Source organism: Cygnus olor, chromosome 5 (assembly GCF_009769625.2).
Source record: "Cygnus olor isolate bCygOlo1 chromosome 5, bCygOlo1.pri.v2, whole genome shotgun sequence".
NCBI classification, from domain to species: Eukaryota; Metazoa; Chordata; class Aves; order Anseriformes; family Anatidae; genus Cygnus; species Cygnus olor.
Genome location: NC_049173.1, coordinates 46,250,375 through 46,267,850, shown reverse-complemented (window position 1 = coordinate 46,267,850; position 17,476 = coordinate 46,250,375). Strand labels below are relative to the sequence as shown.

Here is a 17,476-nt window from a genome sequence, read left to right as displayed (position 1 = left end):
GTCGGCTTGACTACTGAATTACCATTTTTGAAATCCCTTTCTGACAATTCTGATACAGCACCTTTCCAAAGAGACAACAAAAACTGGCTTCATGGTGACTGTTTTTTTGTTCTGATTGATAATACTTGTTGTTCACTGTTCAACTGTAGAAGTTTCATATCTATGAAAAACTCAGCACTCTTTTGTTATTATTTTCATTCATGTCTTCCTCTATTCCCATGATGCAATTTCTTTTTTGGTTGCTTCTACACGTATCTCTGAACCAAAATCATAGACCAAATCCCTCCAAGCTCAGAATAATTTGGATATAATCTCAAGTCACAGGAAACATTTGCTATCGACAACAGCAAACTTTTACCCATTCCCATTAGCAGAGTTTACCCCTGGCAAGAACCCTCCAGTTTAAGATGTCACCATGAAGAGGCAGCAGCATTTTTAGACAGACTGGATTGTTACTAAGACACTAAAGTCTGTTCTTAAATATTTTTATAAGCCCTCTAATTAATCTCTGTCTGGCAAGGATGATTTAGCAGCGTCCACAAGAAGGACATTCTAGCTCTAGCTCTTTGCAAAGGATGAAAAAGAGAAGAAAAACGATGAAAAAAAAAGGGAGTGGGATCTCAAAAGCAAACAAAGAAGGTCATGTTGTTTACTCTATTTCCCCAAACAGGACAACAATGTTGATGGCAAAAACATTTTAATAAATCATGTTTCAGAAGAAGCATTATCTTTATCTAATGCTATTTGAGAGTGATTATAATCCACATATTGAATTTCATGCTATACTGGAAACATTTAACTTCATTTCTTTGCAAAGCTCTTTAGAAAATACTAAGCATTCAAAACACATTGTGCAGTTTTTAGCCTTATTTTTAAATCATTTTCCATAATACATAAAAATTAGAGTACAAATTATAAACACACCATCCCATCCTGCAAGGCATACACTTCCGTGTTGAGCAAGTTTTTGTAAAGTATGGCAACAAAATACCTCAGAGTCCTCACAGAGGAGATACTAATATCCCTGTTAATTATTCACAGCAGTCATATACACTACAGAAGCAAAGACTTCTGTAGAAATAATCCATGTGCTAAGAAAGACCTCACAGAAAAAAAAAAAAATCAAAATCTAGATGATTAAAAAAGATTGCTATCATGTTACTGATAAGAAACCTGAAGCACAGAGAGATTAATTGACTTTTCCTGAAGCATTTCAGGAAAGAACAAGATGGATCTAGCCTTTTCAGTCCCAGAACAGCAGTGGGTAAAAGCCTTGCCACACATCCAGCCAGTGAGGTTCAAGCAAAAGCTATTGCAAAATATTAAAAAGCAAAATATCACAAAGCAAACAGGTTTTAAAAAGTGGTATGAAGCAGAAGATTTGACTAAGATGTCAAAAAGGCTAGCTCAAAAGAAACTGAGAGACTTGCTCAAGAAAAAAAGCTTTCTACTGAATACATTTTGGGTTGGTTCAGGAAAAAAAATACTATTAAAGGACTCAAATAGGCGGTGGGGTGTGGCAGCCAGCGTTACAGACCGAAGAGACAATTTTCACATCTGGTTATTTCATTACTGTAACACGATCCCCCATCTCGGACATTTTCTTGTATTTTGGCACAAGCTACCCCTGGGAACTTGTAGAGTGTTAAACCCTAACGGGCTGTTTAGTCAACTAAAATAAAAGTATGCTATGTGCAGTGGTGCAAAAATCTGCCACCAAGACTTGAACAACATATTTTTCCAGCTCCACAGGTTCTGCCCTCTTTTAAGTTTTCTATTAGATACATAAATGTTCTGCAGGGCTAGAAATCATCAACTGTTTGATTTTTTTTGGTTGGTTTGGTTTTTGTGTTCCAATCCCTTGCATACAGACTGGAGACTAGAAGATTAAGATACAGAGAGAAAAGTGTAAAAGAAGAATGACAAAATAAGAGTCCTATACAAACACAAGAACATAGTTCTAATTTTCTCAATTTTAACCCTCACGGCATCTTTCCTGAGAGCAAGGACACAATTCGTTCTTATATTAATATAAAGATACCCTAAAATATCAACATTATTAACTTTAAATATTGATATTTAATGTATGAACAACATATTCCTCATTCTGAACTGTGTTCCTACTATATAATTTAAATTCTAAACAATAGAGTCACCCACAAAAATGCTGGTGACCACACTACTGGTCTGAATATCTGAGAATACAGAATGGCTAGCAATGTTCTCTCTTCTGTTTTCGATTTCCTTTCACTAGCCTTTTGCTATGGGGCTTTGAAATTACTAACCAGCAGCAATGCACAAGTGTTAAACTATTCAACTGTACTATCCCAGTGGAGCAAAAACTGAATGAAGAGTTGAAAGAAATCAAAGCATAAGGCAGGTGCTTGATACCATTTTCTCTGAAACAAAACCAAACCAAACCTACTAAAACAAACAAACAAACAAAGCACTAAAATCGAAGTAGCACCCAGAATGTTTTCATGAAAATTAGTTTGGTCCACCAACACAACACGCATTCCTGAGGTAAAGCCTAATTACTCTCTAAGACGAATCTTCTCCCGCAAACACCTACCTCAGAGCTGCTATATTTAGGTCCAGAGACTGCAATTCTTAGATTACTAACTACACTACTGAAGAAAAGTGATACATGCACATTCAACAGCATTGCCTTAAGTGATACACTTCACAAGCAGAGTAGTAATGAAGATATCTTTCTGAGCTGCCTTAGTATAGCAGGTGACATTTATATAACTAATTAGAACTAACGAGAAAGCAGGCAAGATGCTGGTTTAATTATGCTCTAGAAGCTACAATACCTATATTAATTACACTTGTTGTTTATATTGCAATGTATTCTTCAGCCAACACCATGTATACTGTTTTTCTATTGTTAGCAAAATATCATCCTGGCTTGACTTGCTAAGCCTCCTGGAGTATGACCTACTGCAAAATATATGCAAAAGAAATGACTGACAAATGCTGTTACAGTACAGAACAGGCATGTGAACTCGGGCTGCACTTTTCCAGCAACAGCAACCTGATATGTGAATTAAGCAGGCTATTTACTTCACTTAAGTTGTGTTTGATCAAGTTACATCACCTTGATGTTACTTCCGTGTATGTTCTAAGTGTGCCTTTTTGCACGTTTCTTGGGGGGGAAATGGACAATATAGCTGGAGATAAGACTGCAGCAGCTGCAGACAAACCCAAGCTAGCTGCGGTCTAGCTACCTGAGATTACAACCTCACAAAAAGAGGCATCAGCATAGGGTTTAACATGAATTCACTGCTGGTTGTATTCCTGGAGAGGCTGTCTAAGCCCTGTGCTGTTGCATCTCCTCAGTGAAGCTTGTTAGTACCAGCTCAATTAAAGGCAGCTCGGGCAGGAACATGTGCTGGAGCCATGCCTGCAGCCTCAGTGCTGGCCTGCCCCAGGTCCTGCCAACGCCTGCCGATAGACATCTTCTGCCTTTGCCTCTTGCAAAGAAACACTGACAAATAGAAAAGAAGGAAACAGATAAGGCAACCCTGTATGAAAAGTAACATATGCCTATTTCCGAACCTTTAGCAGAGCTTTTCCTTGATAAAATGCTTTCTGCCAAGCAGCAAGAGAGTCTTCTGCAGTCCCCTCGCAGCAGAAACCAGCTGCCTCACCAAAGGGAAGCAGCGGTCTCCAGACACATAATCAACTTAGACTGGCTGCCAGAAGGCAACAATTGAATAAGTACCAGGGAACAGCATTGTGGGTAACTTGATTTGTAGCTATTAAAATCACTTAGAAATAAGAGAACTATGTAGTGTCTTAAATGACTATATCCCACCATTACTTTCAACAGGGATTTCTACGAGCTGGTCATGAAAACGGCCCCAGATCTGTCAGCAATCAAAACTGATGGGATAAGCTAATAAAAAGGAAACAGCCCATCTGTTTGAGTATAAGCTGAAGCCTACATGCAGTTAGAGAACACAGAAGTAAATCCAAATTCCACAAAGCTGGATATACGACTTGCCAGGGAGGCTCAATGTTGTGCCTGTCACTCAGCAAGGTGCACTGAGATTTCAGCAATTGCCCCCAACCCCACTAAAACTCAATTTCAAGTTCTGGCATGAAGCCTTTCATTATTCTAATACTGATCACATGAGAACATTTTCACATCAGTCTTTTAGTGTTTCAGCCCACACCCCGTCCCTAAGAAACATAACTGTTCCTTCCTGCTATGTCAAACCATTGGGGAAAGGCTGTCCTGGCAAATTGGGAAAGGTTGACAAGATTACACTTTGAAGCTCACCACATCTCATGAGTGGAATACTTCAAAGAAAAACAAGTTTTAAATCACTCTGGAAATTTTGCTAAGGAGATGCAGGCCCTCGATGCTTGTGATACAATCTGTGCATCACCAAGAAGTTTAAAACATTTCTCGAGTGAAAATCCCTACGTAAATTTGGGATTTGAGAGCTACGAGGTTCCAGGGAGTTGCATGCACTCTAGTAACTGGCTCAGTGTCCAGGTGGAGATCAGTGATGAGTGGTGTTCCTCACAGGTCAATACTAGAACCAGCACTGTTTAACATCTTTGCTGGTGACAGGGACAGTGGGATGGAGAGCACCCTCAGCAAGTTTGCTGACGACACCAAGCTGTGTGGTGTGGTGACACGCCGGAGGGAAGGGATACCATCCTGAGGGATCTGGGCAGGCCTAAGAGGTGGGGCTGCGTAACCTCGTGAGGTTCAACAAGGCCAAGTGCAAGGTCCTGCAACTGGGACCGGGCAATCCCAAGCACATATACAGGCTGGGGGGAAAATGGATTGAGAGCAGCTCTGAGGAGAAGGACCTGGGGGTGGTGGTTGATGAGAAGCTCAACGTAAGCCAGCAATGTGCACTTGCAGCCCAGAAAGCCAACCGTGTCCTGGGCTGCATCACAAGTAGCAGGGCCAGCAGGGCGAGGGAGGGGACTACCCAGAGAAGCTGTGGATGCTCCATCCCTGGAAGTGTTTAAGGACAGGTTGGATGGGGCTTTGGGCAACCTGGTCTAGTGGAAGGTGTCTCTGCCCATGGCAGAGTTGGAATTAGATGATCTTTAAGGTGCCTTCCAACCCAAACCATTCTATGATTCTGTGATTCTATGATTCTCCCCTTCTGCTCTGCTCATGAGGTATCACCTAGAGTACAGCGTTCAGCTCTGGGGCCCCCAGCACAAGAAGGACATGGACCTATTTGAATGAGTCCAGGGGAGGCCATGAAGATGATGAAGGGGCTGGAGCACCTCTCCTGTGAGGACAGGCTGAGGGTGCTGGAGTTGTTCAGCCTGGAGAAGAGAAGGCTCCAGGGAGACCTTCTTGCTACTGACAGCGGCCTGCCAGTACCTAAAGGTGTCCTGCAAGAAAGCAGGAGAGAGACTCTTGTCAGGGAATGCAGTGATAGGACAAGGAGTAATGTCTTAAAGCTAAAAGAGGGTATGTTTAGATTAGATATAAGAAAGAAATTCTTCACTATGATGGTGGTGAGGCACTGGAAGAGGTTGCCCAGAAAAGTTGTGGAAAAACTGCAAACCAGTGACCACTGGAAGCATTAAGTGGCAAACCTTCTGCCCTAGCTGTTTGCTGACGTTTTCAAAGAGATTTTCACAGGAGGCAAAGTCAGTAATGCACATAAAAACAAACACACACAGGATAGTGTTGATGTTTCGTTATTCTCACAAGCAGTGGGGACCCAGAGCTGCCTTTTTTTTTTATAGCCCCCGAAGTCCAACTCCTGGTGCAAACAGTTGGACGTAAGATGGAAATTGTTTGCAACATGGGAATAGTGCTCTGTATTCTGTAGAAGTTGCAAAAACCTATCCAAAGCAGCAGAAAGAAAGGGAATTATTCCAGTAATGGAAAGGAAAGGGAAGTATGGAGGACACATGAAAAAGAGAGATCAGAGACATGTAAATTTTGTTGTTGTTGTTGTTCTACTATAGTAATACTTCAGAAAATCTACAAGATTGAGTGTAGTATGTTTGTATGAGCACATAAGGAATAAGAGGCTGTAAGGTAAAAGTTCAAAAGAAGAAATGGAAGGGACTACATATTTAAGATAATCCCACAACACAGAAGTCACAGATAAGGTAAGACATTTTGCTAGCTTGTAACATCTGATGTAAAATGACATAGGAATGGGAGCACCACTTTGGAGCACTATTAGAGCATAATAAGATTTTCTTATCAACTGGAGGAAACATGACTCGACTGATCATGAACTCTGAAAGAAACAGATGTAATTTACCTTAAATTACCAACTGCTTATCATAAAGAGACCTATCTGCAAAATAAACTGAATAACCAATATAAAGTGGCATGTACAATGCAAGACATACCCCCCCCCCCCATTGCACTTGCTTTCCCCATTCTTCATAAATTGTCATCAAAAGGCCCACAAAAGCTGTTTGACTATTACGTTACAGTCACTTGCATACCTTGGTGGTCTGCACCGGAAAACGAACTGCTTGTCTGAAAATACCAGCACCCACTTTAGGGGGTGTGACTCCCTTTGGCACATAAAATATTACCCTGCAGTAGTTACTCAGCTTCAATGTAGCTGAAGATGGACTTGGCTGTTGCTGACAGAAATGACTGCCAGTACTGGAAAAAAGAAATGTTTCACATACTCGGTGTTAACTCTGCTATAGAAGGAATTCCTTCAGTACTTCCTTACTTCTCCAGTGCAGAGATGATGACACAGAGACAAATCACAGGCATTAGGGCCTCCTGGGGCTCATCAAATGATGTATCTAGAGGAGCTTCCTCAGGCACAATCGCCAGCACAGCTTGATGAGGCAGTGCAGGAAGCAAACATAGGCTGCTGCAAATATTAGCAGCCTGATACTACTAGTGATTTCTCAGCCACAGGGGAATCTTCCAGTGGAGGCAAACTGAACTTTGGCTATTCTGTCTCACTAGAGTAGCATCAAGTATTCTAGAGGGCAAGATAATCAGTAAATGCTCAGTTAAGGCTTAGAGGAATGTCATTCGTGAGGAATTTGTTCAAATTAATTGGCATTAGACAGAAGTGGTGTCACTCATCCCATTGCTGTAGTGTTCACTCCTATGTAGTGCCTCACAGAAGAAAACAGTGATCAAGAAGTGAGAGATACAGGGGAGATCATGTTTCAAGAACTCCCTAGCAGGACAGTACTTTACACTGGCTGTTGATTTTTGAGTCCCCAGTCCTGCTAAGATACAATAAAGGAAAATTTGAGAAAGCAAGCAGAGGATAAATTGTTTTCTTACCGAAGTTCCCCAAGCTGTTCTCTCTTGTATCTACTCGCATCTCTAGGGCCTTCACTTGCTGCAGATCATCTACCCCTGTCAAAGCTTTCTGTAAAGATAAGCAGAGATATATGTGTATTCTCATGAAAGAAAAACAGATACAGGAGCAAAAAGGTGTAGAAAGGCTTTCAAGCAGTGCTGCGTCAGCATGTGCTCCAGGTCAAAATGGCTAGACATGTGATCACATTAAAATAAATTTAGCATTAAAAGATCTTTCTTTCTAGTAGCTCTCAATTATTCCAGTTTCATATAAATTCTATACTGCTCACAGAATCAAGGCTGAGCATTATATTCAAGCTGCAAAACAAAAAAGACCTACATGCCAATTAAATTCATTTGGACTACATGTCCATACTTTAAAACTTGTGTAAATTTTGTAAAAACTTGTAAATCTTGTACTAATCCTCAGCAGATAAACGTTATTGTGGTGTCACCTCTAAAGAAGAAGGTGCTAGATAGTAAAACCCAGTAAAAGGCTAAGCAATGTGTTTTGATCAGAAACAATCATAAGAAAACACAATTTTCTTATGATGGTCTTAAAAGGCTTACTTTTCTGGTAGAACACAACAGTAATTATAAGAATTACAAATTTCTTTGAAGAGAGTTAGGCAATGTCAATGGAAGCCTACAAAATCTTTTGTTTTTGCAAAACCTTCGTGATATGGTCAACCACTGCAGTAAGCAAGGGTGTATGTGAATGCAACTCACTATCACAGGTTCTTCCCTTAGATATCCCGAAGTTGGCATTAACACATACATTCAGATTTTGCTCTATATTTAATATAGGGTCAGTTGAGACTACCTGTTTTCTAACTTAATCACAACAAATGATAACGAGGGCCTTGAACCAAAATCCTGGCATGCCACTTTCCAAAGGAAAAGCCTGAGAGAGCCCACTCAGTAACGTGACCTATTTGGCAAAAGTAAGCATGAGGACAGAAACAAGCAGCAATTATTCACAGAGGAGAGAGGGAAGCTCTAGGGCAGCCAACGAAAACTGCAGTGAAGTCCTATGGTCCCAGGCTGCAATTCCACAAGCAGCTGAAACCATCTCATGTGTTACCGCTGCCAGAAGGTTGCTCTCATCCCTTGTTCCCTCCTTTCTTCCCCACTACGTGTCCCACCGCTTCATTTGCATCATCTTTGGGTGCTCAGTGAATCCTTCTTGAACCAATTTAATTAAATAGGCCAGGAGGGAACTCTGCCCCTTTTTCCTGATGGGTTAGTGGTTCATGGAAGGGTCTGAAATACTCCAGAGAGATGAGAACAAGGCTTTAGGTCACTATAACTGCCTGAAAGAGCTGAGGCTATAGATAGTGATACAGCTGCTAGATTTGCACCTTCTGTGCCAGAAGAGTTAGGACTTACAGCTAAAAAAGTCTGCTTCAAAGAAATGGCTGATTTTGGTATCAGTTTCTCCTCAGTGTTGCAATCAAGAACACAGGTGGCAAGACGTATTGTCACCTGCCTTTTGCCACTCTGTTGAATGACTTTGTTCCTTCACATTAAGTGATCTCTACCTATAGGAGATAAATTTTCTTACTATTAGAAAGTTACAACATACTTTAGCTTGTTTTCATCTGGAGACCAACACTAATAAGGGGGAAATGATTCATTAGAAGAGAATGTGTGTAGGACCACCTCTGTTTATGAGTTTTGGGAGGAAAAAATAACCACAAGAACATCCAGTTCATTTTTGTAGGGAAAAAGGGCAGTTGCAACATTCCCGCTCATCAAGTAAAATTTGTATTGCTCACAAGTGACTGCAATTTCATTCACTCAAATGGCTCCACATCCCCTAACAAACAAAGGACCAAAACGCAGTCTGAGTGGACCTGAGATGACAGCTTAGAAGGGCATGGTCTCCTGAAACAGCTGAGCATCCCTCCTTGAAAAACTGGCTCCCTCTGTGAGGCCTCGCATTGGACTCCTGAGAACCAGAATTATCCAAAATCTTCATCTGCTCCTGAATCACCTTTAAAACACTGTGTTTAAAATTATTTTTAATATGAATTTTTACACTGTGATTTTAAGCAGGCTGAGCCTAGGAAAGTTTCTGGACTTTCTTGCCACCACACTAGAGCATAAGAATCAAAGGTCTAAGGCGAAAACTTGACAGAGCTCAGTGGCATCCCAAAATTTACTTTCTATCCCCAGGTGTGGCCCCCAGAAGAACTGTTTTTCTCCTGCAAAGAAGGCAAGCTTACCAGCTACAGACAGTTTTCTCCCCCAAGTAAACACAAGGTCCTTCACTGCAAGCCATATTTTGCAGCAATCCTTTTCAGCAGATGACAGTTTGTCATTTAGCATGAGAGCACGTGAGAAATGAGAGCTAGCTGACATCCTGGCACACAACCATGCACTCAAATTGCTGAACTTAGATGCAAGGCAATCCTGAAAAAAAGGCAACTCCTGAAAAAAACACCTCCCTCATCCCCATCAAAATAGCCTTAGTACCTACTTTCCTAGAAGACAGGACACAAGGAGGTCTCAGAACAAGTAATAAGCTTTGCGTCACATACTTTGTCAGCAAAGTAGCAGAAGGCCCCTCACGGTGCCAGGGCCTTCGCTTTTCTCCTTTGCTCTCTGCAAGTTCCCTTTGTGCCGTCCTTCCCCCTGCAATATCCTACACAGCCTCCTTTCACAGCTCTGACCACAAGAGATACAGCTCTGCTCCTTCTCCTCCTCTTTCAAAATTGAATAATAAAAGCTGCATAAGATTATATTCTCTCCTCTTCTGCATTTCGATATTCTTTTGCCTCGTATTAGGGCCTACCAGTCTTTTTTCTCCTTTTCCGCTTCCAGATCCACCCTTTATTTGTACTTTCCCCCTGGCTCAGAGAGGAGTCCCTTAGTGCATCAATATTGAGTGCTGCAACAGGCAGAGCTGCTGCTCCAACGCTGTAAAAGGTTATTAGCTGCCGCCAGCAGCCCTTTGAACTATTGATAGCTGCCTGAAGCATGCGTTAAGCAGATGCAACAGGCTCCATGTGTTCACAGCCTCCACTTCCCTGGTCTGCTTTTCCAACCATCTCCATGAAAAACACTGTCCTTCTGCCCGCTGATGCTGAGGAGATTCTCGAAGAGCTTGGACTTGCCAGGCTGTGGGATGCAAAAGCTATCACAGCACGTGAAGGAAAGATGAAAAGCTCTCAGGTTGAGCATATGAGCTCCCTTCAAGGCACTAGAAGCACAAGAACCCCAGGTGTGACTGCAAGCTGGTTAGCAAGCAGAAGGTCAGGGCAGCAGTTCAAGAGAAAGCTGCATGGCAAGCAGTTCCTGGGGTGGGCAGTTAGGGCACTCTTACTCCCCAGGCTCCTTTCTTGGCATACTGGTGCAGCTGGACAGGTCTCGGATGTCACAGCTAAAATTCTGGCACCAGGAATGGAGGAGATTAAGGCAAGGACATGGACACATTTAAAATGAAAAGATAATAAGGATCTCCCTTTTATACTGCTGTTTAACGTCAGAGCAAGGGAACCTGCAGCAAAATCTAAAAGGAAGGATATTTGGGAGGAATTTTACTGCTATTAGATTGTAAAAAAATCACAGCCAAACACACTGACAAGGATGAGCCGCTTGGACAGAGAGATGTCTGGCACCACATGAGTAAAAGTGCTGCTAAGGCACCAAGCAGCTCTTCACTCCTAGGGCCGTGCCAGGTCTAGGACAAGCTCCTGCCCTAATTCAGAAGTGTCCCACTGTGGCTTCAAGTCCTGACCGCCTGCCCAAAGCTCCAAAGGCTGTTTTGACAGCCAGCGACAGAAGGCTTCCCTGCCTGTGCTGCAGGAATGCTTACAGACATGAAGGCGCTGTGCCATCTAGGGATTTCTTGTGTTGTTTACAGCTGCAGCAAGGGACCAAGAATCTACTCTAGGCAGAGAGCTGGATATACTCAGAGTTATTTTACAGCAGAAAGATGCCTGGAAAAAACGAATTATAATTACAGGTTGATTGCTAGAGTCCAGAGAGAGTTCTGCCTGCCACCTGCCTACTAAGGTGAGTACTGGTTAGACAGAGAAGGCAGATGCTTTCTGAAGAATCAAATACCAAAATCTTTCTTGCACCTGATGTTCCCGAAGGTGGCCTGGCAACTTGATTCTGTGCAGCGAGTGTTATACTCCACCCTAAAACTGCATATTTGAAAGGATGAATTTCCACAGAAAAGCAATGGACAATTCTTCAAAGACTAAATGAGAAGTGAAACAAAGGTGGACAAAGTTCACTTTACATTTCTGTACTTCCTTCAAAATAGGAGGAAAACTCTTTTCCATGAGATCATGCAAAAGCTATTGGTAAATAATTTTGCCAGTATTTTATGAAGCAACTCCTTAACTGCTCACAAACCTTTCTCATCATGCAAAATGTCTGGCCAATATCTAACTGGAGAGCATGTTTGGAAAGCTTTTCTTCTGACTGACAAGAAAAGACGTAAGTATTCTGTGAAAAACTGTAAGTGAAAAATGTTTCTGTGCTTGCAGAGCTTCCCAATTGGCAAAACAGGCACCTGGGGATGCAGGGAAATCCGGTTCAAGTCCCACTTGCACCTCTCTGTAAATTCCTTAATTGGCAAATAATATCTGTTCAATTAAAGCTGGTGTATACAGCTGATTTCTTCGCTCTTCCCCAGATTTTTCACATACTCTAAGAAAAGTAGATTTGTTGTTGAAGAGCATGTTGCGTGCAGCTGTCAGAGAAGCATTTCCAGCTGTGCGTTTATTTTGCTGATCTTGGTTAATTTGGCTAGCACAGGAATTCCTGAGTGGTGAGCTTATTTTCTTTTAATACTACACCTGTATGCAAATAGTAGATTCATGTCGATTCATGCGTTCATTGCTTTTACAGGGATTTTATTTCTAATTCCCAATCCAAGTATAATCTCTTCCTGCACAAAAAATAAAATAAAATACATAAATGTTGCTACAACAACGTATTTCTTCTGAGAAGAAAGTTACTAGGCCATTAATGAGGTTTTAAGTATTTCTAAGTCAAGAGATTTTCAATGAAAGGGAACAGAACTTCTCTGTGTCCCTACATATAATCTTCCTTTAAAAATGGTTACACGTTGCAGATGCCTGTAATTACAATATTTAGCTTTATTTCACTGCTTTCTGCATATACGTACAAAGACACACTTCTCCCACCTCAGATGAAGAGATTAGCCAGGCATGCAGTCTGTGATGAACAGGGATCTCCTTGGCTAGTACAAAAAGGGTAGGTGAGGATATTAATTGTGAAGTTTAATTGTTGATGGATGGATCAGTAAAGATGTCTTTTCTCCCATACTGAAGCCCCCAAGTCATGGAAATGGTTCTGTGTGCTCAAGGGACAGGATCCCTGCCTCGTCCTGCCATCATCAGTCCAGCTCCTGACCCATGCTAGGGATTCACAGTACTGACACTTTTTTTTTTAACTGCTATTAAGGGTCTGATGCTACAGGTTGCTAAGCGATCTCTCTCTTAACTATCACAAACTTCAGAAGGGAGATACTCCTAACATCAATTTTTGCTTCAAATTTGTTTAAGGATTTACCTTCCCTCACACAGATATACCATACCCTAATATTAATTCTTATTCCTATCTAGCAATTAGGTGCATAGCAAGCGGCTGCAATCATTATTTCAATGTAGCGTCACTTACCACTCAGAAGTCAAGGCTCTGTTCTGTAATTCTGTTAGCTAAGCAGCTGTTACTATATGCAAATGAAAATCTGCTTGTTACAACAGGCATGCATATGTGTACGTAAAGACTGCTAATGTGATAATTTGGACATAAAACATGGGAATTTAAGTAGCAGGATGAGCACTCTCATATACAAGCCTTCACTGTAGTAAAGATAGTTAGGAAGAACATTCCAATGGAAAGCTCTGAAACTAAATGAGGCTTTGTAGCTTCTTTCCTATTCACAATATTATGTTTACTACTACCTTGAGCAATCTGATCTAATTTTGAAACTAGCTGTGCTTGTAGTAGGAGGCTGAAGTAGAAGACCTCCAGAGGTCCCTTTGAAGCTTTTTTTTTTGTTACGTTAGTTTTAAATGATTACCCAATTGTAAGGAAGGAGTCAGAAGATCCAAATTAAATCGGTTACGTCCATCTTGTTGACTCCGTGTATGAAAAATTAGCAAAATTTTGCACTTGCTCCCTTGACTCCAGTTTCTTCCCAAATTCATTTAGCTTACAACTGCAAGGAAAACTTTCTGCCAAGGAAAAAAAGGAAGTGATTGAGTCATTTCGGTAAGAATCCAATCTGTTGTTGCAGGACCCTCCAGGATTTTCTTCTCCCCATGAGGATGAGTGCATACCATATGAAATACACCCTAACCTCCTGAGCAACAAAACTAAACACCACTTCCGAACACGTGTTCCTAAGTTTAAAAAACATGATTAATTGGAGCAGGATCAATAAATAGTGAAATAAGAAGAATGTTTCCTTTGTTCTCTAAAGATCACATACAAACCATGATGATAAGACAAGTTCAGGAATGGAAGCGATTAGTTTTGATAACATGACAATATCTGGAAGATCATTTTACCCTGTAAGATGAGTTTAATCTGAGAAGTTGAATACTTCTTGCGGAAGTCAGGAAAAGAGCCTTCCTTTGCAAAATACAGGGTACAGATAGGAGGGTTAATAGTTAAAAATCTGAGTCAAGACAGGTGGAACTCTTAATTTCAGTTCCTTCATACTTAATGAGAAATCTATGCCACAACCTCAATAAAATTGAAAATTAATTGCAGTATATTCTCCACTAATAACCATTTTTCAGAATAAAGGGAAAATGGGGAAGAATTTGCTCACCCTACTATCACAGAGAATCACAGCGTTCTGTATCATATGACAATAACACAAGCACAACACAAAGCAGAGGTAAAGAAGGGAGCTGGAAATATTAGTAGTACATGTACAAATGGGAAAGCAAGAGCAACTACTGATATAGATGAAGATTAAACAGCACAACAGAAAATTGATATTGATACCAGCAGAAAGCATATAAAAGAACAGCTAATGATACCAACCCTTGCATCAAATGACTTGTAGCTTGGATGAAGAGTATTCAAACACAAAAGGCCACAGTGTGACATCACAGCAGGAGAGGTACTAGCAAGCAAAAAACTACAGAAGATGTTATTAACCTGACTAGAACATGGAATCACACAGAATTTGTGAACAAGTATAAGATTTAAGCACGGTGACGGTCTGCTGTGGAGAAGAGCAAAATGGGCAAGGGGCCTACAGCTTTGGAGTAGTGGTCTGTCTCGTGTGCTTTGGCATTCAACACAGCAAAAAAAAGAAAGGAAAAAGCATTTTTAAAAAGGAATTATTTTAGGCCAAGCTCTCCTCTGACGTCTGGAAAAAAAGTCAAGAAATACACACACACCTTTTTGAAAGTCCTTAGTAATGGAGACTGATAGCGGAGAATAATAATTCCTTTAGTAAATGGAGACTGCTACTGCTATCCCTCTGGAAAAAGGACAAAATGAGTAAAATATGCAGGTACAGACAGGGTCTATGTCCTTATCTGAATGTGAAGTAATTTAACTTTAATGAGCATGTATTTTAAAAATCTATTAGCTCCTTCTTAGAGCACTTCAGTGAAAACAATCAATAACTTTAAAATATTCACAACTAAAAGACAACCAAGAAGATATTGTAAGTGTGTTGATTCAAGCAAAACATCCTTTCAAACCATTTGCTTATCAATGGCATGTGGTTCCTTTAAAAATATGCACGTGATTTTTTTTTCCAGATTGAAGTGTTTGAAAAGTATCTCTATTTTTACATTTGAAAGTGCAGAGGAAGTAAATTTATGGAAGCAGCAGTTTCAATTTGATCAACATAAAGGTCAAAGAATAGATAAATTGGAAATGTTATTAAAACAAGCTATAAACATTGTTAATGTTTCCTTGACAATGTCATATAATTTCTCCTCTCAACAGGAAGTATCCCAGCTATGCCAACACAAATGTCAGGTTCCAGGGCCAGGAGATAACTGTGTCCAGAAAAATTAGTAGGACAGCATGCATCCATTTAAAAGTCTTTGTAAGTGAATTCCTTACAAATGTTAATACGCACAATCTTAAAGTGGCAAGACCCGACTAAGTTCAAGAGGTAATTTATTACATGAATCATAAAGGTTTGTTTTCATTTACTAAGAAAAAGTCTAGAATTGGAGGAGAATTTAACTTCTAATCTGTATAAAAAAGAAAATACGACAAAATAACGAACTGGGTAACGCTCACTTAACATGCTTTTCTGCTTACAATTTGCTGTGAACTAAAAGCGGCACAGTTCCAGAAAAAGAAAAAAAAAACCTACCAACGAAAGAACTTTCTAAGGGTTTAATTCAGAGTTTATGGAAGTCAAAGGACAGCTGTTTTGGTTACTCTAATGGGCTTTGGTTCGTGCCCTAAGAAAACAGACTAATCTGAGAACTTCCTATTGGATTTATACAGGGTATTGTAGGCCACAAACATATTACACTGGTCAAACTCCATGCTAAGTTTTAAAAAAAGACCAAGTTGTTGTCAGCGGTTGACATTGGCCAAAGGAAAGTCAATGGGATAGATCATAAGGTCATATGCTGTATTTTATTTCCAGAGAGTTTAAAATATATACTCTACAGAAAGTGATTTTCCTAGGAAAAGATTTAGGTACCAAGAGAAGAGAGATTCTGAGAACAACTTCCTATCTAAGCTCCAGTGCAGAGTCAAAATTGTGATTGGCATATGTCTAGGAAGGCATGTAAACCTGCTGTTTGAGTCATCAGCTGGAACACGGCCCCCACAGGACGTGAACGCACAGAGGGTTATGGATGCAATGAACACCACCCCAGTCTCTGGGAGCATCTGAAATGCAGCCTTGACCCCATCCATGTTTTACAAATTTCTACACAGTCCTGCAGCATGGAAAGCCGCAGCTTCTCCCTTTTAACTTCTGCTCCTAGCTCTCCCTCCCTCTTGTAGGAATAATAATTCCTATATAATAATATATATAAAAAAAAAATATATATATATATATATATATAAAATACTAATAAACAAGCAAGGTTACATCTCAGCTTTTAGCTCCCAAAGGACTCCACCCTTAATTAGTCCTGAGCAAACACAGCACAACACACAAGATCTTCCTTTACTAAACCTTTCCACACATTATGTTCATTCAACAAGCTGCATGCCAAAATAATTTTCCCCTTGTCAAAAAGGAACACAGCTTCCAAATGCACTTTGAAACCTCACAGTTTGATAAATATAGAAAATATTTACAACACTTGCAGAATATTTTAATTGGCTTCTTAGCAGGACAAAGGATTTCACTAATTCAGAAAAAAGTTGTTCTTTTAAAGTTACATTTTCAATCTGTAGAACAAGGTTCATGTAAGCTTTTTCTAATGCTAACATTCAAGGTACTTCAGACAGCATTAACAAGATCTGTTTTAAATTATAATTGTACTACTGATACTTTTCTTCACGCTGCTTCAAGAAAACTGGCAATAAAGAGTAGCATTCATGCTGGGCATATTTTTATATGAAACAAGGAGAAAGGAGGACAAACATTTGATAAATTTCCGTAAGACAGAACCTACTTTATGCAGAAGTCTGTCAAATATGCAACAATCTGCAATCATCACAAAAGCTGCTGGAAGGTTATGTTAATACAGCTCTTTATATGCCAGTTTCCTTTTTCTCTGTAAAACGTTGGATGTCTACTCACCAGTTTCCTGGGGGAAAGGTATTCATCCATAAGTAGCTCTCCACCATCCTTAATCAGCGGACGGGGATTTAGGTTACCTCGCCAACTCAAGTCAGTCACCCGGATTGCAGCTGAAGCCGGACGAGAAGCTCTGCCAGGATTCCTCTTCAGTTCCATCTTGACATGCTTTGAATAAAAGGATATCAAATAGGCTGATTTTTGCCTATATTTATTAGCAAAAATATTTATTTTTAGTAAACTGTTTTGATTCTTGTCACAAGTTAGTGCCTATGGAGACAAAGGTTTCTTTAATCAGAAACAACTCAATGCAATGCACCACATCACATGTATTCTTCTTCTTCTTCACCCTCATGAGCTATCATAGCCCTGCCTCATCCAGCCTACACTCTAAGCTTTTACAGCAAACTATCTTTTGCAGCTGTACAAAAAGCCAATGGCATACTTATAGCTTCTTA

At 40.3% G+C, this 17,476-nt stretch overlaps 1 protein-coding gene across 6 annotated transcripts in view; it reads right to left on the bottom strand.

Annotated features, from left to right (window-relative positions):
• Positions 1–17,476, bottom strand: part of LRRC56 (leucine rich repeat containing 56) — a 70,577-nt gene that overhangs the window by 39,365 nt on the left and 13,736 nt on the right. For 3 of the 6 annotated variants that reach the window (XM_040559219.1, XM_040559217.1, XM_040559218.1), the window contains exons 3-4: positions 17,022–17,186; positions 7,268–7,355 (exon numbers count right to left, since the gene is read on the bottom strand). In XM_040559219.1, the coding sequence (XP_040415153.1) occupies positions 7,268–7,355; positions 17,022–17,186 (253 nt within the window). Of the gene's footprint in view, positions 1–7,267; positions 7,356–8,108; positions 8,183–14,688; positions 14,772–17,021; positions 17,187–17,476 lie in introns of those variants that run through there. The other 3 variants (XM_040559221.1, XM_040559222.1, XM_040559220.1) reach the window with 3 other exon arrangements.